Raw genomic sequence first — 24403 nt, 5'->3', positions numbered from 1 at the left:
GTAGATAAGTTTCGCTACCAATCAATCTATGAAAAGTAACACCTCAGGGCATATTTAGCACATGAATGCAATAAGATGCAAGTTTTCCTGAATCATAATGTTGAAAAATAAAAAATTTTTGTATGTATATGTAAGATGTGCTGTAGGAGAGAAGATACATAGTATCTCGTAAGGTGTGGCGATACAGAGTATCATATCTTGAAGCAGTGGTACGATTGTTTCAATACATCGTCTGATAAGATTTATGTATTTTCATGAAATTTAGCAAGCTTTTAGTAAACATTATAAGTCTTTTGTACAGAAAGAATCAGAATTTCTAATAGTGTTTTTGCTGAAAATTAATGATTCAATAAGGGAAGATGAGTATTGAGTAGTACATTATATGCATTTCTTTTACCAAAAACATTATATGCAAAGTAACATAACAAATTAACAATAACAAAATAGGCAGACAGATATTAACTTTTTTTTATATTACTTTTCTTGTCAGCTGCCATTTAGTTGATCAAACCTGAGAATTTGAAAAAGCACTGTAAAGTGTGAAGTACTTAAATAAGACAATGTTAGTAATATAGATAATAAATTATTGACAAGACTGTCAAACTTTGTAACAAACTGTTGGTAAAACTTCTGTCTCTTGATAAGCGGCATCAATATCTAGATACGTATCGTATCAACTACTACGATGAGATATGGTATTTGCATACTGCACATATATCACAGTAATAATGCATGATGATGGATACGAGGCAACTTTAGTGGCCTTTTTTGTCTTAGATGTACATATATTCATTATTTCATAATTTTAGGTTGGAATACCTCTAATTAACAAATGAATGTGAAGCAGCATTTTAGCAGAATACAGTTTATTACAACAAACTCAAGTCAATGAAGTATCTCAATACGTGAAATGATAGAGCACAATGCATGTACTATTTTGAAATATAAAATTATAACTGTTTATGAAAGAAGGGAAATGAAGGGTTTCATGCTATGTAGTATATATTACATTGTGGCTGTAACACTGTAAATAAAGATTCAAGTACTGGTGTGTGTGTGTATATATATGCACACAAATACATTTAAGATACTAAAAATGTAAAAACTTTTCAATCTCATAAACACACATATCATTTCAGTAACATCATCAAGAATGTTTAGTAAATAGTTAAATTATATACTGAATACATGTTTTTATAGCTGAAGTTCACTCCTGCCTTGAAAAAGGTAATGAAAGTAATTTTATACACACACACTTCATATTTATGCTACGAGCCACATAATGGAAATAATAGTTTATATTTTCTCTTGAGTAAAACCTTGCTGTTCAAAACAGTTATATCTACTAAGAATAACAAAATTACACTATAACCAAAAAAAAATAAATTACCTTATAATAAAACCTTGGGCCTTTAACATTCATTACCTTACACAGAAATATATATAACAGATCAATAGAGTTTGTACTTTAAATATGTTAATACCTATACATGTAGTATAAAAAAAATAAATCTTGCACTTGAAGCTCAAATCTGCAAAAAATCAGTCTTTCTTTAGATTTTATTTTTTACAGGTTTGTTAACAAAAAAGACTAAACAGAAAAACAAATCTAAACTATAACAAAATAGAGTTGGTTTTGTCTTCTCTTGTCTTAATGAAGACCATAAATAAACCAAGCAGAAAATGGTTATGTAGTTGTTTTGTTCATGACTAGAGCTCAATTTCTCAGATATATACTCTTTTGTTTTTCATTTATTAAAATATTCTTACTGTTTAGGTACAACTTAAAGATAGCATATACACACTAAAACCCTCACAATGTAGAACTTTCCTATTACTTTTATGCAAGACTCATTTTCAAGTTTAATGCATAAAGAAAATATAATTATATTGAAAAGCATCTAACTATTAAAGTTATGCATATTTTACCTATAATCAAATATTTTCTTCAAAATAAACAAACAATGTGTAAATGTTTTACTATATAATCAATGAATACAAGTTAATGACAAGTACATGCATACTCAATGTTGGCTAAATTTTTTCAAGATTACAAGCCATAAAATTATCAACATTGTTGTTAATTATATAATATACACTGAATACACAAGTAAGAAAAGAAATAGAAAGTACTTTTTAAAATATATTAGTTTCTATAATCTAACTTAGTAATAATGGAACTTCTGCAATATTAATCATTTGTTTAATTTGCCTAATCCCTGCACTATCCCCCCTCCACACACACACATACACACACAAAAGGCTGTCAATTTTATATAGATTAATAGACTATCAAACTAATAATCAGTTTTAAAAAAAAAGACTTTTTTCTTGAGAATGCTTAAATATTCAGGGCAATCAAACTGCTGTTATTCATTTTCATCTTCATGAGTCATACTGCACCTTTATGTAGAGAGAACAATTCATTAACAATGAGAATGAAATGAGCTTTGCTTTGAAATTATTATTTGCTACTAGAGAAAAAAAGCATCAATCACCTGGTCAATTGTGACAAGACTGTGGAATATTAATGAAAATATAAAATCATTAAAATACAAGAAAAACATTTAAGGGCCAATAGTTTTTAATACACTTACCTCTAAAGTTTTGGTCATTCTCGATGATTATCCTCTTGTGGGTTTAGAGGTTCTGTACAGCTGTCTTCAGGAATTACGGCCCAAGGCTGGACTTCAGCTGAGCCAAATAACAGAAAAATCAAGGCTCCAAGAATGTACATTCCTGCTGCAAGATAGAAGACTTTGCCCCATTGAACAAGACTCTCCTTTAAAAAAACAAAAACAAAGGAGGAAATGAAAACAAGAAAACAGTTAAAAATTACTAAATTAATTAATAAAGTTACTAAATGAGATGGTAGCATAAGATGAGCATTTGAATGAATGAGTAGTCAGCTAAACATAAAATACAGAGTATGTTATATTAAAGTGATTTTGGAGCCTCAAGGAATTGTTACAGTCTATGTCACCTTGTCTGTTCATGCCCTGCAGCATAGTTTCTATTGAAAAAGGCACCATCATAAAATTCTCCTGTTCAAAGCACCCCATTCCTCCCTGCAGATGTTCCATAATCCCTCAAATGGATGATAGTTCCCTAGTTCACAGCCCCTGTTTTAACAGTTTGCTTGCATAGAAATCCATAGGTACTGCATCACATGAATTGACTGGTATATTACACAAAAGGCTATCTGTGCTGAATCCACCATGGGTATCAAAACCTGTTTTTTAGTATTCTAAGCTGCCAGAATTACTGCTGAGCCACTTGGGGACTTCATACAAAAGAAGATGTGAGATAATTAAATTACAACTTGAGCAATAATACCATATTCCAAATGTAGTATTTATTAAGCTGAAAATGTTGCTGTTTGCTATTCTGTTTATTTTACACTGTCACAGAAAATATTAAAGAAATATTCAGTAAGTTACCATAACTTTCAGCCTTAAATTATTTTTTTCCATTTTTACAAAGAAAACAAAAATAGCCAGAAAAGCCAATACATTAAGAAATATAAGAAAAAAATGAAGAAAATAAAAGATACATGAAAGCATGTATATGCTGCTGTTTTTCATTTTTTATAAATGTTAACATTACTTAGAGAATTAACAACTCAAATGTAAAATATTATTATAATATGATAAATTGGGTAGACCTTTGTAGCAAGTGTTTGTAATGATGTATACAAATGTATGATTGTACTATATTGTGGTAATATTTAGGGACAGTATGTATAAGTGGTCATTATTGTAAGTCAAATATATTACACAGAATATATGGAGAGAGAAAGAGTGAAAGAGGGTGTATCCATCAACTGATTCTTCTCAACTGTGCAACCACCCATATATGGCAGAATATTTTACCCTAACAGTAGACTCGTGTCACCTCTGACGATATTATTTGACATGTCATTGTTCTTTCTTTACTGCTAAGTATTTGTAGCTATCACTCTCTGTATAACCAGTAAAATTATTAGAACATTACCAAATAATGTAAAAATAGAGCAGGATTTCTGTTCTAATGGATTTTTTGGGAGAAAGTTTCAAAGACAGGAGAGAAAGACATAAAAAAAAAAGGAAGTTATAATTTTCCTATACTGAAAATGTATTTCCAATAGGTACTTACCTCCATTCACAAGATTAGCTATTCTCGTTCAGTGCTGCCTTCTATATGCAAACATTTTCTTTATGCATGCCACAAGCCTTGCACTCCCCTCTTGTTGGAATTAGTAGATTCCAATGTGTCTCTCATGGAAATCATCATCTGTAGTATGCTCACGTGATGCATGTGATTCCCTCTACACTCTCCGCTACCAAACAATTACTTCGAATTTTGGCAGAAGGTGTGAGCACTGGAGAAGTGGGGAGGAAGGGTGGGAAGTATGAGAGGAGGGAAGTACCTATCAGAAATACATTTTCAGTATAGGAAAATTATAAGTTCCAATACGGTACTTCCCTCCTCTCACAAGATTAGCTAGAATCTTACATTGAGAAGGAAGAGGGATCAGTGCTAGGGAATAACAGAAGCACCTCTGAAAGTGTCAAAGAATACCCCTGACCATGAGAGAGAGATCTGGAGATCAGAGGAGGGGAACCGCACCACTTCTGAACCAGGTATACTCTTCACCCTTGTATATAATTTGTAAACCACACGAAATCACGAGATGTAGAGTGGTTAAGGTGCATCAGACCATACTCGGCAAGTCAACTACATCCAAAACCTCCTCTACGGGGTACCGACATCCACACAAGGATAAGATGAGAATCATACTGTCTTCACCTACAACCCAAGAATTGGGGATTAAGATCCACTCCAATTCCTGGGTACTACACAAGGATCAACACCCTACAGCAAACTAGGACTGGCCATCTGGCATTGAGAGGATGGATTCAATTTGTGCAAGGACTTATGTTGATTGGTTCACTTGAATCCAATACCTCAATGCTAGAAACCAACATTCAATCAAAAGGAGTGAACTGCATGTGCAACGAATCAACTCCATGTGGTATGGAATGTGTGACAGAAGGCCACATCAACCATTAAGGTAATGGATCAACTCCACAGTAGTGTAAATAGTATAAGGAGGCCACATCTGCTTGTAAAGTGACTGACCAACTCCAGTGGTTGTTGATATTGATGAATATGTAAATAGTATAAGAAGGCCACATGATCCAGGAAGGTAACAGATCAACTCCTGTGATAGTGTAAATTGTACCAGGAAGCCACATCCACCAGCAAGGGCAAGGATCAACTCCTGTGGAGGCCACGTCACATCTATGCCAGCAGAACACCACTGCCCTACTCTCGACTGAATGGTTATAGCCAACTTGTTAGTGGAACCCATTCAGGAGAGTGCCTCCATGGTCAACTACCCCAGTGGCTTGGAAATGGAAATGGCAAGGACTCCTATACTCCACAAGAAGATAGGGGATGAGAACATGTTGGAGAGTGTGGAGGAACATCATCACCGGAGACAGTGCAATGGGTAACCACAACACCCTATTTTGGAAAGCAGACCATATCAAGTTATTCACTCAAGGCATGGCAGGGATGGGCAGCTATCCCCTTCTACTATACACATGCTCTCAATGGTTGGTACAGTCTGGAACAGACATAGTTATGAATCAACTATAGTGAGGTAGTTAATCTTCCAGCGATCTTGTGAAACACCCCTTCTCTACAGGGACTTTGCGGAGCCATGGACGAGAAAGGGTGAGTCAACATGGCTTACAGTGCAGATTTTAAGTGAAAGAATACCTAGTCAGGCACCACTTGCCATTTGTGTGAAAAAGAGGGAATAAAGAAAGGCCCCTGAAAAAGAGAAAAATGAATAAAACTTATCAGTTAAAGTCGTACTGAAGTCTGGAGCACAGCCAGAGGTGAAGGAGAAACCTTGATGTGGACAAAAATGCAACGTGATGAAGATAATGGGAGACAAACATATTGTGCATGGTCCACATGCCAGCTTGGAGAATCTCCTCCAATGGATGACGAAGACAGGAAGCAAGGGAAAATGTGAGATGATGAATTTGATGGGAGGACACATGGAACAGGGTACGGGAAGAAGAAAGTAAAGAGTAGTAGGCCAAACGGTGGACCCAATTCATAAGGGTAGAAGGAGAAAGATCATGACAGGAGGAGGAATGCCAGGGAATGAAAAAATGGTTGTGCATACCCCAGAGGGTAGCTGAACTTGCAATATAACACTGTAGGGCCTTGATGGGACACAGCAGTCTATCGGGGTCCAAATGAGGGTAAAGATGAGAGATAGAAAAAAGAAGAAACAATCTTATCAAACCAACATGGTCTTTGGGAGAAAGGAATGCTCAGGATAAAGGAGAAAATAGGTAAAATGATAAAGGGTACATGAAATGTCAACTGCAAATAAATCAGATTGGTGACATCTGCAGACCAAATGGAGAAGTAAATAGGTTTTAAGGGACAAATAAAACAAAGAACACAAGAAAAGTGGTTCAAATGGAGGGAGAGTCAGGGCATGGAGGACCACAATAATGTCCCAATCCAGAGGGGGAGAATGCTTGGAAGTCCTCTGAATCCAGAAGGAATGCATGAGCATAGTGTGAACAGGGGAAATAGAAGGTATGGGAAAAGGCTGCCCTATATCCAGAAATTGTAAAGACCGAAGACCCTTTGGGCATGTGTGAGACTAACGTTAGATTCGGGAGCCACCCCCCCAAAGATGTAATAAGGAACCCAACAACTGGTGATCCAAAAATGGATATTCCACCCAATGGAAAGCAAGGGGGTACTGATCAAAGGCTTTGGGGGGGGGGGGTGCAGCATACTGATTCCTTCACCTAACTGGGAAAGAAAATGATCCACATGGGCACAAATATCAGGAGAAGGAGGTAATACCAAAAATGGTTGAGAAGAATGCTCATGCAACAAAGAAGGACGAGTGGAATAGGAAATAGAGGAAAGAGACAAAAACACCACAAACCTGAGATAAAAAATTTGTGAAAGTAGAGGAAGGCCTAGCTGAATCATTAGGCTGGAACTGGGAAGGAACGGCAAACTCGGAATGAGGAAAAAGATGATCAAAATCATCATCATGCTGAATAATGTCAGCAGAATCTGAAGGAACTTGGGCAATGACAGGAACAAAGGGCCAAGTAATATTCAATCTCCCGATGAATAAAATCAGAAAGATACACAGTTGGGTTGCCAGTGCCTGAGGCCTGAGATAGAAAATTAGTCATTGGTGTGATTCCACAGGTGGTAACATTGAGTTCGGAATTCATAAGTCATGAAACTGCACAAACTTTTCTACTGCAGAAAAGTGACAATATTAAACTGGGAGAAATGTGGTAATTTATAACAACAACAAAAAACAACACTTCAAACTAAAATCAAAAATGTCACACAGGAAGTGTGAAGCACAAAATAAAACGTCTGTACTCAAAAGCTGCCAAATGAGAAGTGAAGGTTTGGTAGAGGAGTCACATACATTGTGTGAGCATACTATGCTGCTATTGGTTAATAGATGATGCATCATGATTTGCATGAGACACACGTTGGAATGTAATAATTCCAACATGGAGGGGAGCACAAGGCTTGCGGCATGCATTAAGGAAATGTTTGCATATAGAAGGCAGCACTGAACAAGAATAGCTAATCTTGTGAGAGGACGTAAGTACCATATCAAAAATTGTCGAGTTTTAAAATGGTTTTGGTTACAGACAAAGTTTAATTTACATGGAAGTGGTGCATTAGTTGTTAGTTTACTAATTTTTTTTTTTGATAATAGTTGAAGGTTAGAATATTGTTTTTAAACGTAAACACAATTATTGCTAGCTCTAAGTCTTTCAGGTCAAAGAAATTGTTTTTTTTAATTGTGTGATTGTTAATAATGATGGTTATTACAGTGATACATTGAAATTATACAATGCAATTAAGTAAACATAAAATTAATAAAACTAGATGAAACAAGCACAAACACAAAAATTTTATACCAATTTACTGGCTTTAATTGTTTAGGAGGAATACCATGAAAATAGCTGAAAACATATTATAAACATAATTCTGAAAAAATTAGATAGGGATTTACTGTAAAATGGCAGAAAAAATATTATTTTCTATCTGTAGGCCTACAAAAATATGAAAGACACATTAAACATGTTATCTCAGAATTACAAGATACTTCAATAGCTTACTCTGAAGACTTATAATAAGCTCTTAAACTTGAAAATCAAGCCTTAAACAGGTGATATAATTAAATATTAGATTTCTTGCTCATATATATATCTGTTCATCTAGATGTTATTTGCATCACCAAAAAATCTCTGTAATACTCTAATTTTTTGTAATTTGAGTTTTAAAGTATATTTAGTGAATTAAAATTAAACATTATTATCACATCATACTAAAACAATTCATTATAATTTCATATTTATGTTCTTCACTTATTTTAATAATATAAAAAAAATAAATAGCTTAATATAAAAAGCAAAAATACACTTCAATGCACAAATTTTCATTACAGATGCTTAATTATAAACTAAAAAACTCATTTTAACACTTTTCAATGCTTTTTTTTTGTTTTGAAACTTTACTCACATTATGTTCAGTCAAAAATCCACCAACTAAAGGAGCAAATAAACCAGCTACATTGGTTACTGCATTCACAATCCCCATTACAGTCCCTAAAAAATTCAAGATTTAACAAGAAGAAAAATGAATATACACATTTTTCCACCAATACAAAAAATAACATTGTTACACCTTATACCTACAAACTTTAATGAGTTGATTTATTCCCAGGACTACACTGCATAATTTTCTAAAAAAAAAAACAATAACATTTTCTATAATATCAGTTCAGTATAATTAAGAAAATTTACAGAGCATAACATTCATACTTTTTTTTTACAAATAGTGCCCAAAAGAATAAAACTTGAATCTGTTAAAAAATTAAATTAAAACCACTTACTTTGTGTTAATTAAACATTCAACAGAAACTTTCAAATAAATATGTAATCCTTGGGGGATTTGAGGCATCACTCTCTACAAGTACTGAACTTCATGCTGCATTATTATAACTAAACCCAAAGTTGTTGCTGTAAGTCAGAATCATTAGCTAAGTTCTTTAGACATCAGCTTATTACCAAATTTTTAATTATCTGTTAGTTGCTTTTTCAGTTGGACATTCCTGATTAACAGCTGATCTTTGTCTTTCAAGACTGCAATGACAGGCAACTGCTGCTTGTACAACTTTGTCTGGTAGTTAAGTACTCCATGAAACCTAGGATTTACACTCTTTGTATACTTTTAAGGCATAATCTTAATCTCATTTATGAGTAAATAAGGTAATGTATTACATACTTGGCTGTTTAGGATGTATGCCAAAACAAATAGGTAGATAAAATGTATTTGTTTCTGAATGTGGTTAATGTTGTATTAATTATATCTGTGTGCATTTACATCTATGATGTTTGTTTGCTGCGAACCAACATTCATTATACCAGATATTGAGTTCCTAACAGTTTGGTGAAGTTGATATGTAAAATGCTCTCAGGACTTGATTGCATGATCAGAACTGGTTACAGTACCATATGATGCTACACCATGCCCTAGCTGTCACCTGATTACTATTAACATCCAAGGCACGTAATAAAACTGCTACAGCTTTAACTATAATAAATTTTATAGAAAACACCTTATTTTAATCTAAATGTAAATTCAGAAATAGCAATCTCAAACATCTAAAAAAATAATTAGCTGTCTTCTTCCAAATAAAGATGATCTGTTTGTTATGCATTTATAGTTTATTTACTTACTGCAGACATTTCATATACTATGTTCTGTAACGAACTATTAATTGAGTGGTATATTAAAATAGGAAAAACATTTAAAAAAAGAACTAAAACAACAAAAACAGTTTCATTGGGGTTCTGACTATAGAATAAAATCTATGAAATGTCTCTATTTATTTATCTCACTTTCTTTCATAATGTTTACTCAGTTCAAATAAACTGCATTCGTTTCATATATACATGTATAGAAAAAACTAATACCTTACAAAGAATTGGATTTATTTTTGCATTCTTATTGAAACTGACCTTTTACTGATAGTAACAAAGACTTTTAATAATATTTATATGAATAGATGTGATATATATGTATACCTGTATATGTGTACATATGGCCTCACGGGAGGATTGTATGGCCTGTTTTCTTCTCATAAACCACTATAACACGACTTCAAAAAGTTTTAATGGTGCAAGTAATGTGAAATGAGACACTTTATGTAAGTATTAGTTTTATTATTATTATTATAATTATTATAAGACAGCTTGTATAGCTGATCATGACATCAGTAGTTTCAAGTGAAGACAAGGAAAAGTAGAGCAAAGAGGGGTATGGCTCCATTTCTCAGTAACTCAAGTTAACATGTCTAATTCAAAAAGAAAAAAATAATAACAGATTTTTTAACACTGCTCCTTTAACACCAATGAAAAGTACAAAATATCTAACATGCATATATCTAAATGCAGACCTCGTGGGAATAGTAAGTTAGCCATTTAAAATTACTTTGGATTTTTATATACAAAACCCAGCTTGCAACATGATTATTCTGTCTCTTATCCTTTACAGTCTGCTTTATTTCTGGATGACTCATGGCAATATTGCAGATTGTGCTTAGCAAAATAAAAACTGTATGCCAAAGGATAGTTAATTACATAAAAACAGAATAATCAGGAAAGCTTTACAAACATCCACAAAATCACTAGTTGATCATCTACGACACACTCATAACTTGGATATACATAAGCACAACTAGTCAGAATGCTAAATCAAAGAACCTAAGACTAGGTGAAGTAACTGGATCAGAAATATATATCCAGGTTTCACTCTGTTTTTTGCCAATACTTTCCAAGTAGAACTTTTCCAGAGATCAAACTTTTAAGGACCTATAAGACTTACCAAAAACCAAATGGAAAGAGGATATTAATGGAGTGAAGAGTGTTTGCATTATATATGATAGATGGATAGACAAATACAAAGCCAGCCCTTACCTAGGCATTATACCGGCCTATTTGAACCAAGAGTGGACATTTTGCACAACAACTTTATCATACCAAATGTTTTCATGCCATAAACGGGAAGCCATGGCCCAACATAAAGAACTAGAGGATTATTTTAACAGACAGGAATACGATAAAGCATTTTTCCCCCAACACAACTGATGGGCAGAAGTTATTAAAAAGGCCAACTGCCAACACCACTGATGGCAAAGATCCCTGAAAACAAGTGGATCTAATGCCCACTTCACTGGATATATTTGGTCAGGGTGCAAAAGACAATCCATGATGAGATTGAAAGAACTCGGAACATGTCATGCAATAAAGCGACTGTGATGTGCATGGGCCCAGTATAATAGATCCAATGTCCAAAAACAGATCTCTGGACTGGGTGCCCCCTTGATGGTTGATATGGGCCACCACCATAGAACCATCATCAGACAATGAGGAGTGAGAAGAAGGAAGTGATGTAATGCTCGATGTACTGCTAGACGTCTGAGAACATTGATATGCAAGACAGCTTCATCCATGGACAAACAGTCCAAAGCTTCTTTAGTGACTGACCCATGCCCTGAAGAGATGTGTCTATGAAAAGATGTATGTGCTTTGTCCAGCCACCAATGCAGATCGTCTCACAGGGAAGAAGGAAGGGAAATGGGGTTGGAAAGAGGATCTCAAGCAAGAGAATTCCATTGTTCATGAAGCACCTCCTAATGGGATCTCATATGGGCATGACTGAAAGGGACCAGTGTAGTTATGGAGGACAACATCCCCAAAAATGATAGAACCTCGTGAGCAGTAAGTGACTGAGCCGACAGGGCATGGTGAACTAAAAATTCCATTGAATGAAGATGCGAAGGAGAAGGCAGAGCGCGACTGATATTCGTGTTGAAAAAGACCCCAAATAGACTAGATATTGAGTGGCTCAAAGGAAGGACTTCTCCAATTTGATCAATCAGCCCACCCAAGCCACCACAGAAGGAAGTTGGTGAGAATGAGTGGCCAATTTCTGTTTGGAATGAGCCAGTCATCCTTGTAATAATGAAATTGCATCCCCAGAGCACAGAGATGATACACAAAAGCATGGACTATGCAACAAAGCACATAGGGAGCCAAATTGGTAACAATGAACCTAACAACTGCCAATCTAAAAACAGATAGTCCACATGATTGTAAGAAAGGGTGAACTGATCAGAAATCCTTGGGAGGCCACAGAATGCTAAGCCCCTCATTTAATTGCGAGATAAATTGATCCGCATATATCTGAATATCAGGGGAGGGAGAGAGGAAAACCAAAAATGGTTGGGAAGCTTGTTCATGTAACAAAGAATATTTGAATCATGAGAAAGTTACATTACTGAGTGAAGTATTAACAAGTTACAAAGACATTCTTAGGTTCATAAAAAAAAAAGAATATGATGCTATCAGTTGTTTTACTTTAAGTTAAACATTCATTGATCCAAAAATAATTAAATTTTAAACTCTTCTTTTATTTCTTATGATTAATTTACTCAAAGTTTTTAACTTTCTTTGTTTGAACTTACTCAATAAATTCATGATATTTCATATAAACTGACAGTTTGAACAGCTGAAGCTCACAAGTAACTTAATTTGTTTTTGAACTAAATCCTTACCAAATATTACTGAATAAATTTCTTATAATGACTATGTAATACTGTCAACCAACCTGCAAATTCTGGAGCCATGTCAAGTGCTATTGGGCCATCACCTCCTGAAGAAAAGCCATAGAATGCCATGCTAAACACGAATAGGTAAACAGCTGCTGTTCCATCACATCCAACAAAAGGTACTAGAACCAGACAAAATGCAGGCCCCAACATTGCTGAGAAAGAATAATAATGTTCTTTGAACTAGATTTTAAAGTTTTTGAAAACAAACAAAAAGGTTCTAAGAGCCTAGAAAAAATTCTACAGCACATCAAAGAACTACAATGATATGATATAGAAAAAAAATGTCCAGAAGGCTTTTCTTTAAGATATAAAAGAAGAATAACAACAAAATATATTACATATAGTTTACAGTCTTAAGGTAGCTTCTAATTACTGTTTATATACAAATGAAAAGGTAATAATAATAAATATGTAATAAGTTTAACATAATGATGTTGAAATAATCATTGCACTCATTACACTTGTCTTATTATTAAAGGTTATAAGGTGTAGTAAATTTCAAACTGAATTGATACCATTAAGTGGATATCAACTTGTTGCCTTCTAAAATTTGGAAGTTACCTAATAAATGTGAAATATAAACATAAAATAGCTAAAAAGTCAAAGAAAATGATTCTGTTACACCTACTTCAAAATATGCTGTAACAACTTTCTGTGATTTAAAACTTAAGTACAACAGGAAATTGAACTAATTCAATATGGTAGTAATCACAAGCCTTAGCTAGTAATGTCCTCTTTGAAAATGTACGGCTCCCAGGTAGCTCAGCAGTAAGGTTGAAGATCTATAATGCTGAAATTCAGGGTTCAACCCCTGCAGTAGGTGCAGCACATGAAACACTAGAGAAACCATGTCAAGAAAGAGGTTTGTAAGCTGTATAAACAGTCATATACCTAACAGCCTGGTTAGAGACACCATGTATCTAGTTAACAAAGTACATCATTCAGGATAACAGTTTGAAAAAAAACAATAAAAGAGTTTGATTTGAGTGAGGAGACATTTGTAGTAACTATTATTAATTATCCAATATGATAGTCCAACAGCATTTCTGTCAGACTGAGGTTAGGTACAGGTGAGGAAGTATTCCTATTTATTATCATTAATCACTCAGGATGTTAGTTCTACAACATTTATGTCAGATTGAGGTTGGATATGAATGAGGAGGTTTCTCTAGTTACTATTATAAATTGGTCAGGATAGTAGTTTTACAATATTTCAGTCAGATTGCAAGTGGAAAAGTAGACTTTAGCTTGACTGGAAGAGGATTGGTTATTCCCTTCAGTACGTGAACTGAATATACAAGATACAGTATTGATCAAACTTGTGAAAATCGTACCTTTCCATTAAGTCATATCATAAGATGAAGGACAAACCATGCTGTATGACATGTACAATGGAGATTCATTAGCTACTTATCCCACATGAGAGAGAATCAGTTTAATCTGGTACAATCAAACCTATTGTACTTGGAGGTGATCAGCAATGATTACATTTGGAAAACTGAATATAAAACCTGTTGCTAAACCAAGCTAGTTAGCTAGCAATAGCAATGGAGAGTGTATTTTACAGGAGTTAATTAGCATTAGAAGTTAGCAATAGTAAGTGTCCTATCCTATTCAGAATGGCTCAGTTCTCTGTAAATAATCTATTTATATAAAAACTGTTAAGCGTAACTCATATGATATGGAAACTAGACCATAAGTCGAAGTACCAAAATAAATAAATAAAGAAGAGAATTAAAGTTAACTGAAGAGAAGAGTCTTCATTAAAATGATAAGCTGAACTATAAATAATCTTTCATAACCATTACATTATCTTGGAAAAAAAGTTGAACAATAATTTTATTATTATTGTTATTTTTCTTTTGGAGAACCTATGTAAAATATATGTTCTATTCTGTAAATTCTAAATCTGTCTCCATGATTCTTACAGAAACTTCTTCCAGTTAGCAATCTGTGTGAACTTGCCACTAACTGCACATTCCTGATACTTTAAATAAATACTATTTGTAATGATTTGTCAACTCAACATTACAGTCTTAAATATGCCCCATGTTATTAAGCACTGTGTAGCTTGGTGCTTAATAACAAACAACCTTGTATATGCATTAGATGATCTATACTTCATTTATCAATATCAGTTTGAAAAATAAATAAAAACTGTAAAGAACAGGGGCTAGACACTTTAGATGTTTATAGAAAACATTTTTACAAAAAGTACTGTCTATATAAATGAAGGGGTGTAACTATTTAAAACATACTTAAAAATTCACTGACTATCTGAAATATCAAAATGTGAACTAAGAAACACATTCATCATAATCTTTTATCCAGTACATACTGATTCATGGGGTATTTATCCAGTACATTCTGATTCATGGGGTATTTATCCAGTACATACTGATTCATGGGGTATTTATCCAGTACATACTGATTCATGTGGTATTTATCCAGTACATACTGATTCATGGGGTATTTATCCAGTACATACTGATTCATGGGGTATTTATCCAGTACATACTGATTCATGGGGTATTTATCCAGTACATACTGATTCATGGGGTATTTATCCAGTACATACTGATTCATGGGGTATTTATCCAGTACATACTGATTCATAGGGTATTTATCCAGTACATACTGATTCATGGGGTATTTATCCAGTACATACTGATTCATGGGGTATTTATCCAGTACATACTGATTCATAGGGTATTTATCCAGTACATACTGATTCATGTAGCTGTAGTGAATTCCAGAAATGATAAAAATGTGATTTCATATAAAAACTATTTCTAGAAAATTTATCAAAAAGAAATAATACTTCCAGAAGAATGAGGCACATGCTAATCATAATAAATGTAGATGCTAGCACAAAATACATAATTAGAAGTGATTATAATTAGACATTTACATGAAAGGATAAAATAAAACAAATTACTGCACATGTATGCATTGAAAAAAATAACTGATAATACTATACTTGTGATGCACATAAACCAAAAAATTTTTCAAACCAGTACAATTAATTAAGATACCACATACAATTAACTCAAAATCTTAAAATCAAATGTTTTTATGTTGAAGAAAACATTTACAGTGAAGAAGAAACTCGCATCTTTATGAATACATATACATAGAGAAAGAACATTATATATAAATATGCTCAATGTTCTTATCTAGATTAATATTAAAACCACAAGCTTTCAAGTTAGTTATGGTAACTGTATTACCACTCATTGCGCTAGAAGTAATGATTAAACTTGGTCAGTATACTTAATACAAAACTAAAGCTAAAAGAACTGAAATACCACAAAATGTAATTAATGTATAAAGTATATAATGCAGTTTATGAAATGGCAACTAAATACCAATGTACAATACACATACACTGTAATGTTATTACCCTCAGGTGTTTTCCTAAGCTGTTGTGAGCTGTCATACATGCACATACACGTAGATACTATTATGGGTTTTCAATGTTTAGTCTGTTAAAAATGTTGTCTTATAATAGCCAATATTAAAATGGCAGATTATAGTTTATGAGGTTTAGTTATTGTACAGATCATACACTGTTAAGATTAAAAACTGACTGGAGAAAATAGACTAAGCAATAAATGTCACTATGTTATGCATATGTTTCATTAATAAATGCAAAATTGTACTCAATATGTATCAAGTCCAAAAAAGTTTGAGTTCAAAAAAATTACATGTATTCCAAATGTACACATTTCATGAACATTAGCTTTTACTGATTAAAAAAAAAAAGATATGGTTTCTTTCAAATAACTCACTGACTTTTGATAAATGTAAGCCATTTCCATTTACCATGCCTGTTCATGACAGCAATAATGTTTTAGTCACTAGAGACCCTTTACATAGATTTCATGCAACATATTTATTTAAAACAAAAGAGTTACGAGTTTAATCAAACTTCCCTACATTATTATGAGTCAATCTTGTTTGTGGTTAAAAATTTACAGCATTGATTACAGAATAGACTTACAAATTGACTCAAATATTTTCCTAATAGTTGTTGTTCTGAAGTATCCCTTGACTCTGAGATAATCTGACGCAACTCCACTACCAGTCATAGTTAACGTTTCTGCTATATACAGCAAGGCATTTTTGTAACCATTCTATTTAAAAGATGAAATTTTCATAAACAACCTGAAATCTAGTCATTTGTGTTAAAATGAAAAACTATTACAAGTTTTATACAGGTATAATTCCCAGTTCTGGTATGAATAGAAACAAAAAAAAATGAAGTAACACAAAAAAAAAACAACAACATATACTTCAATAAAATGAGGTAAAATAATATACTGAGAGAAGCTTTTTTTAGATTAAATGAAATTAACATCTTACTATAATCTCAAGCTAGAATAAACGAGGAAGATGAATAACTGTACTTCTGATACCTGAGGAAGTACAGCTGTACAGAGTTGACTCGTGGCTCATCTCAAGATATACATGCCACAGCAGACACTAGCCTCAGAGTCTCCAATGTGAATTTTGTAAATAGAGTGACTATTAAGGCAAAGGACTCCTACTGATCACTCCATGACAAAACACCAAGCTGTCAACAGGCCCAATGTGAAGGAGCACCCTCAACACCTACCAGTCAGTCTACTAGAGTGTGGTAAATATTTGACCTACTCTGTCAAAACACCAAGTACAAAGTTATCACAGCCATCTTTACCAATTAATTGAATTGCTGTAGCTGATCCAACATTGAAAAGAAATCCCACACTAGAGGGCATCTGTAGAATTTATCAAATCCTTTACCTCTGACAGAATGACCACCCCCGAAAGCAGTACAAATCGATTGAATATTCAAATTGAATGATGAAGTACAGCTGAAAGTGAGACACTCTTACAATCTTCTACCCTCAATGGTAGATAGGCATAGAAAGCTAAACCTTACACACATTAGTGTACATGTAGATGACACAAAGTTTCTCTTGAGGGTTACTGCAAAAGAGGAGAGATCTACAATATTTAGAGAAGAAAAAGTATATACCTAATATTAATCAACATGGTTATACACAATGAATAATAAAACCAGATAAATCCACATCTTAGCTGTAAGTGTCAGAATCAAATGCACTATCCCCTCCTCAGAACCAGCACTATCCAAAAATCTGAACAAAAACAAACCTAGAGGAGACTCACCAAACTCAACACAATAATGTATTCAGAAGTACACAAGAAAGCAAAGGACCCTTCAATTACACACATAAAGTCAGAAAGAGATATTACAGAAGCCTGAAAAATATTAATGTCCTTAAGTGAGCCTTGTAAATGAAAACTAGGAATCTTGTGATTATTATTTAAAAAAATATTTTCAATTCACTACCTCAAAGGCACTTGAGAAACAAGAATGAAAGCAAAACAAGAACTCTAAAACTCACAAAAGTTCCAACTCCTTAATGGTACCATAAAAAACTTATAATTGTAAGATACTACCAAAAGAAAATGTGATTATTTCAGATAGTAAACTATCAATTGAAAAGACAGAAGGAGGTAGCAGCATTTGATAGACAAAGTTGGACTTACAAGTATGATAATAGGGGCTATAATCATGTGAAGAAAAGCAGTTACTTTGCATAAAGAAAAAAGTTATGCAAATTATAAGCAGAGGGGTGAATTGGATTGGAACACGAAAAATTAGGTCTAGTTCTTGGCATGGACCAGAAGTTATTACTTCTAGGCTATATAATAAAGATAAAAGTATCATACTTGAAATAATACATTTATAAAAAAAAAAATTGGACTTTTAAAATCTAAGATAATTATACATTCACAAGCTGAAAATTCAGTCCATACAGTAACAAGCAAAAAAAAAAAGAAGTTATGATTCCTTCTTTAATTTAATGTACAGGTACTTCCCTTAAATTGTTAAAGTATTTGTTACTTTACTGCTAAGCATAAAATTACACAGTGAATTATCTGTGCTCTGCACAATGTGGGTATCAATAACTAATTTTTGCCATCATAAGGCCTTAGGCTTACTGCTGAACCACCAGGGTTGGAGTGGGGAAGAGGGGGGCTGATAAAAGTAAGATCCATACATGTTAAAATATAAAATGGTTATCTTCTAAATAAAAGATAAAAATACATGAAAATATCTTAAGTTATGTCTCATTTAAAAAATTAGCACTGAATTTAAGATATAAAATAAAAATTACTAATTTGTTAATGTTTAACAAACTATTAATTTCCAAGTAATTAATTCAACAGATTTATTTTGTGTAATTTTATACTGATTTTGTTGATGGAATCAAGGAAGCATTAGAATGACTAGCTAATAAGTATGCTCATACAATCTCCTACTCTTTTGTTATATACTATGAAACTATGCACAGATATGGTTGAGGCTATTATAAATGGGGTAGGAAAGTAAAGAAAATAGGTTCAAACAACTCAACATGTTAGAAGGAAAATATGCCGAAGTAACAAAGTCTCAGTTAACTTCACAGAATGTTTTTTTTTCTACCAAGTGTAGTACAAGATGGTACTATGTGCCTGCTGCTGCTCCTTAAGATTTCTATTTCTGGATATCACATGCTATCCTCCCTACAAATGAATCTGATAAATGTTAATAGAAGCTATATCCTAGAGCTTGATCCACAATAACACATATCAAGGATGAAAGATGTCTTTCTTGTGCAAACCTGGCTTTGTTACTATTGTTTTTGTATATAAAGCCAAGTACTGCTCCTGTAAGAAGAATCTTTTACATTCCAAGACTTGTAGAACTTTTAATATAACTTATGGATATTTTGTAATGTGAATAACTTAATTTAGACCTTTTGCTTTTGTGTAGTGAAACCTGTAAGTAAAATGTTTATTTTTTTTTCTTAACTTCAGATTTAGTTTTTACAACTTCAATCACTTTAGTTGTGTTTAGTGAGAGCTAATGGTAATTTTAACTGGAGGTGAATTCTGTTTTAACTCACTGTAGAGTGTACTATTTGCAGGAAGTTATTATTTTCCTATACTGAAAGTATATTTCCAATATGTACTTACCTTATCTCACATGGATTGCTTTTTCGTTTAGTGCTGTCATCTATATGCAAAATTTATTCTGTATGCCATAAGCCTTGAATTCCCATGTACCCCACGATTAATATGGTTCAACTGTGTCTCGCATGTAAATCACCATGCGACAAATCTCCACCAACAGAAGTGCAATACACCCTCTTGACGTATATTTTCAGTATAGACGAATAATAACTTCCGATACAGTAAATTACCTCCTCTCGTATGGATAGCTAGAATCCCATATTGAATAGGCAGAAGGACTGGTACAAGGGAGAGAAAGAAGTATTCTTCAAAAGCATCTGAAGAACACCCCCTGAAGTGTGATCCTCACTTGCAGAGGAACACATGTAGGAGACTGCATCATTTCTGTACCAGGTATACTCTGCATCCATTGTGGAAAGAGGTGTCGCATACACAGGCGGAAAGTGGAAAGAGCACAACCAAAAAAAAGGGGGGGGGAACCAGTTGGGTTGGAATCCCAAACATAGTTTACTGGAATCTTCAATCTGGTGGAAGAACTATCCACAGACACGAATTTTGGGAAAGCTAAAATGGATGTGCTACAAGATGTAGAGTGGCTAGGGCATGATGGACCATATGCGGCCGGTCAACTCCAGTCCAAAACCAAACAGTATTGGGAATAGAACCTCCAACCCATAGCAGGAGGAGGGTCCACACCATCTTCACTTCAAGGTAAGTAGAATGGAAATATATACTGTGCAAACTGATCTACAAAATGAACATGTGTCCAAATCCACAACCAACCATATATCTGGGTACCTGACATCCAAATGACAGTAGGAAGTCATGTGCAACTGTGGCAGCTCACATGCAACTCAATCAGACATGCACCCCACTGCACAACATCAGATCAGGCAGTGAAAACTCCCCGTGGACCGTGAGAAGGAAAACCATCACCCCAATCAACATTATCCTTCAGATAGGACCACACAAAAGACAGAGCACAATGCCACCCTCCTGGTCCCACTGTACAGAAACAGATCATCTCTAAAAACATATAGCAACATCAACCTCCAAACAGAAGTACAACAAGCTGTGTGTAACATCAACCTCGGGACCCACTACATATTGCAAACTGAGCGAGTAAGAACACAACCAACACATGTGTGAGGATTTATGTTAACTGTTCTAGCTTAAATCCAAAACCACTCACTGAGAACTGATATCCAGGTGATGATAGGATGAGGGGTCCTAACTGAAGGGGTGAACTGCAATGTGATGGATCTACTCAAAAGCAACATCATCCTCTGGATAGGACTGCACAAAGGCTGGAGTGCAATGCCACCCTCCAGGTCCCACCATACAGAAGTGGATCACATTTAGAAAATATATGCAATTGCAACTTCCAGATAGAACTACACAGAAGCTGGGTGCAACATCAACCTCCAGGACCCATTGCATGAAGGTGGAATGCATCATTGGAGAATCGAATGTCATCTGCACCAGCAGAACACCACCACCGTACTCTCAACTGAATGGAAACGATAACATCCAGGAGGACTCCTCCATAGTCCACCAATTCAGCAGCACAGACCGGGAAAGTGGCAAAGATTCCTATGCTCCACTAGAAGAACAAGTGGGGACAAAGTGTAGTGGATAGTCTGAAGGAACACTGATATTGGAGACAGTGCAATCAGTGATCATGAACAATCCTATTTTGAAAAGCAGACCAGCCCGATTTATTCATTTAAAGGGATGACAGGGATGGGCAACTATCTATTTCTGCTTTACCCATGAAGTCCATGAGGTAATACAGTCTGGAATGGGCAAACTTATGAAGCAAATATATTGCCATGAAAACCTACTAGTGATCTTATACATTTGGCCATACAGTGCAGAATTGAGAGACAGGAAGCATACCTGGACTGCCTACACTCATCATTCTAAATGGGACATGCCACTGGAGGGGAAAAATATATATAGAAAAGACAACTTACCCAGTCACAGCCACACCAAAGTTTGAAGGATGACAACAGGTTGAAGATGGTACTCCAGTGAGGAATAAACAGCTACCCAATGAAGATAGTGGGGGATGAATATATGAGGTGTAGTCCACATGCCTGACTGAAGAATTTCCTCCAGTGGATGACAGTGGTGAGATGCCAAGAAACAAATAAGATGCCTGATCTGATGCAATGACACCTAAAACAGGATTCAGGGAGAAGGAGACAGGGAGGAATAGACCAATCAAATCAGTTGACAAACCCAACTTTGAAGGGTAGAAGAAGAAAGGTCACATACAGGTGAATGGTGCTAGGGACTGAAAAGTTGAGAATTGGAACCACTAAAGGAGGCCATGCGAGCAATGTAACAACAAAGAGCATGTACTGGACATAAAAATCTATCTGGATCAGACCAGGAATAATGGTGGGAAATGAATGAAAGTGAAATTGCCAAGATGAAAGAATGTCCCTCACAAGCTGCCGAAGGATTGGGTAGGAAAGACTGATCCGGATAAAGTAGAACGTATGTGAAATGGAAAAAAGTACATGAAACATTGATGGCAAATATATCAGACTGACAATGCCCACAGACTAAAAGGAGTAGGAATAAGTCTGAACAGATAGGTAAAACATGGAACAAGAAGACAAAGTTCAAATGGAGGGAGTGAAAGGCCACTGAAAAACAATATTGGCATTACAATCCAGAAGGACCGCATGACAAGGAGGTCTATGAAAATGAAAGGAACACAAAAGGTACTGATTGGTCCAGTTCTGATGAAGAACATCCACTGCCACAGCCTGAGCAACCAAAGACCAAAAAGAGGTAACTTGGAGTTGGAGTAAAGTGGCAAAAGCATCCAGAGGAGGAGTACCCCACTGATTGCCTTGCCACCTGAAAACCTGAGAGACCACTCTGTAGAATAAACCTGGTTGGGTCTTGAAAACACTCAGAACATGACATGCAAGGATATTTATCTGGAGCGTGTGGGCTCAATAAAGTTCTAATGTTCGAACATAAAGGAAACAAGAATGCCCCTTTAGTGATTGATGTAGGCCACAAAGGTGGAATTGTTGGAATGGAGCATGACGTATCAGTTCAGCACCAGAAGAAGAAAATGAACCAAAGTATGTTATATGGCCAGAAGCTCCTACATGTTGAAATGAAAATACATTTTTATCTGAGACCATTGCCAAGAAGCCTCCTCCTGGCATACCAACATTCCACAACCTTGGAGTGAAGCATCTGTGAGCAGATGCAAATCCAGACAAGGTGGAGCAAGCAGTACTCCTGTCATTGTGTTGTACTTTTTTAAATCCCAATGCAGATTGTCTATAAGGGAAAAAGGGAGGATAATTTGAGAGTCTGAAGGATCCCAAGCAAAAGTCCACTTAAGAGAATGCATATGTGCCCAACCCAAAGGAATAATGGCTTCTAGAGAAGCCCAAGTCCCCAAAAGCAACAGAACCTCATGTGCAGAAACAGAGAGAATAGGAAGTGCATGGAGAACTGAAAGCTCAATCAAAAGGAGACGAAGTGGAGAAAGTTGGGCTCGAATGAGGCAAAAGAACGACTTCTCCAATTTGAAAAAACCAACCAACACGAGTTGCATCTATCAGCAACAGATAGTCCACACAGACTGGTTCAATTACTTTAGAACACCTTTTGACAAGACAAAATATTCTCCTTTTCGCTATTAAAAACAAATGATCAGCATATGATCGATTGTAGAGGTGAGAAATAGTTGGCAAAAGAATTGTGGAGAGGGATGTATCCCCTTCCCTGGTTGTTAAAGACTTAAAGGAAAGGGCTTATCAGGGTATAGAAGGACCTAAGGGGAGAGATAAAGAGTCCGTTAAACAGGCCAAAAACTCTAAACAATGACATCAGCATGTCAGAAACAACAAAATATTCATTAAAATTTTCAATATGGACTTGGTCAATTTGACTGACCACATTACGTTTTTGTACTCATTTAAACTCTTTATAGATTTAATACTTCTAACTTTCAATAGTATGTATATTTTCACAAAATTTGGAAATCTTTCAGTTGACATTACAAGTCTTTCACATACAAAAATAAAATAATAAAATAAAATATTGTCCATGAATATATTGAGTATTTATTTTGAATAGTCCGTGTGCAAAGTAATTTTCATGTTGAAATTAAAAATACTTTTTCTCATCTCAAAAATCTAAAATTTCCTTTGTGTAATACATGAAACCTCTCAAAAGCATTTCAAACGTTTTTTTTCAGTAAAACTTTATAGTTTATTTGTTATTTTCTCTATCCTATCTTCAAACAGAATCAGTCATTTCGACCTACCTCGTAACCACCAGAAAAAAATCAAAATAAACCTAAATTACTCTTTTTTTTCTTTCTAGAATGACTTCAAATTGTAACATGAAACTACATTCGTTTATCTTAAGTAGCTCTAAGTTCGTAACAGTATACATCTATTTACAGTTAAATTTTATTGTTTTTTGCCCTTTGAAATGTGTCTAACTACTATCTGCGCCTTTATAACTTGTAAATCACTTGAGGAACGTGCAGCTCACATTATGCTATTGAATTACATTACCCACGAGCTGCTCACGTGCATGCCGTGCAAATCATTTTAATTATATTATTATTATTATTATTATTACTTATTT

At 34.5% G+C, this 24403-nt stretch overlaps 1 protein-coding gene across 1 annotated transcript in view; it reads right to left on the bottom strand.

Moving 5' to 3' along the window:
* Positions 1-602: 602 nt before the first annotated feature.
* LOC106458232 (sialin-like) overlaps positions 603-24403 on the bottom strand; it is a 71598-nt gene continuing 47797 nt past the window's right edge. The window contains exons 7-11 of the mRNA XM_013917707.2: positions 16746-16878; positions 12739-12894; positions 8587-8672; positions 2598-2782; positions 603-2403 (exon numbers count right to left, since the gene is read on the bottom strand). Coding sequence (XP_013773161.1) covers positions 2612-2782; positions 8587-8672; positions 12739-12894; positions 16746-16878 — 546 coding nt within the window. The 3' untranslated portion in view covers positions 603-2403; positions 2598-2611. The remainder of the gene's footprint in view (positions 2404-2597; positions 2783-8586; positions 8673-12738; positions 12895-16745; positions 16879-24403) is intronic.

This window comes from Limulus polyphemus, unplaced genomic scaffold, assembly GCF_000517525.1.
Source record: "Limulus polyphemus unplaced genomic scaffold, Limulus_polyphemus-2.1.2 Scaffold432, whole genome shotgun sequence".
Lineage (NCBI taxonomy): Eukaryota > Metazoa > Arthropoda > Merostomata > Xiphosura > Limulidae > Limulus > Limulus polyphemus.
This window is presented reverse-complemented; position numbering and strand designations above follow the sequence as displayed.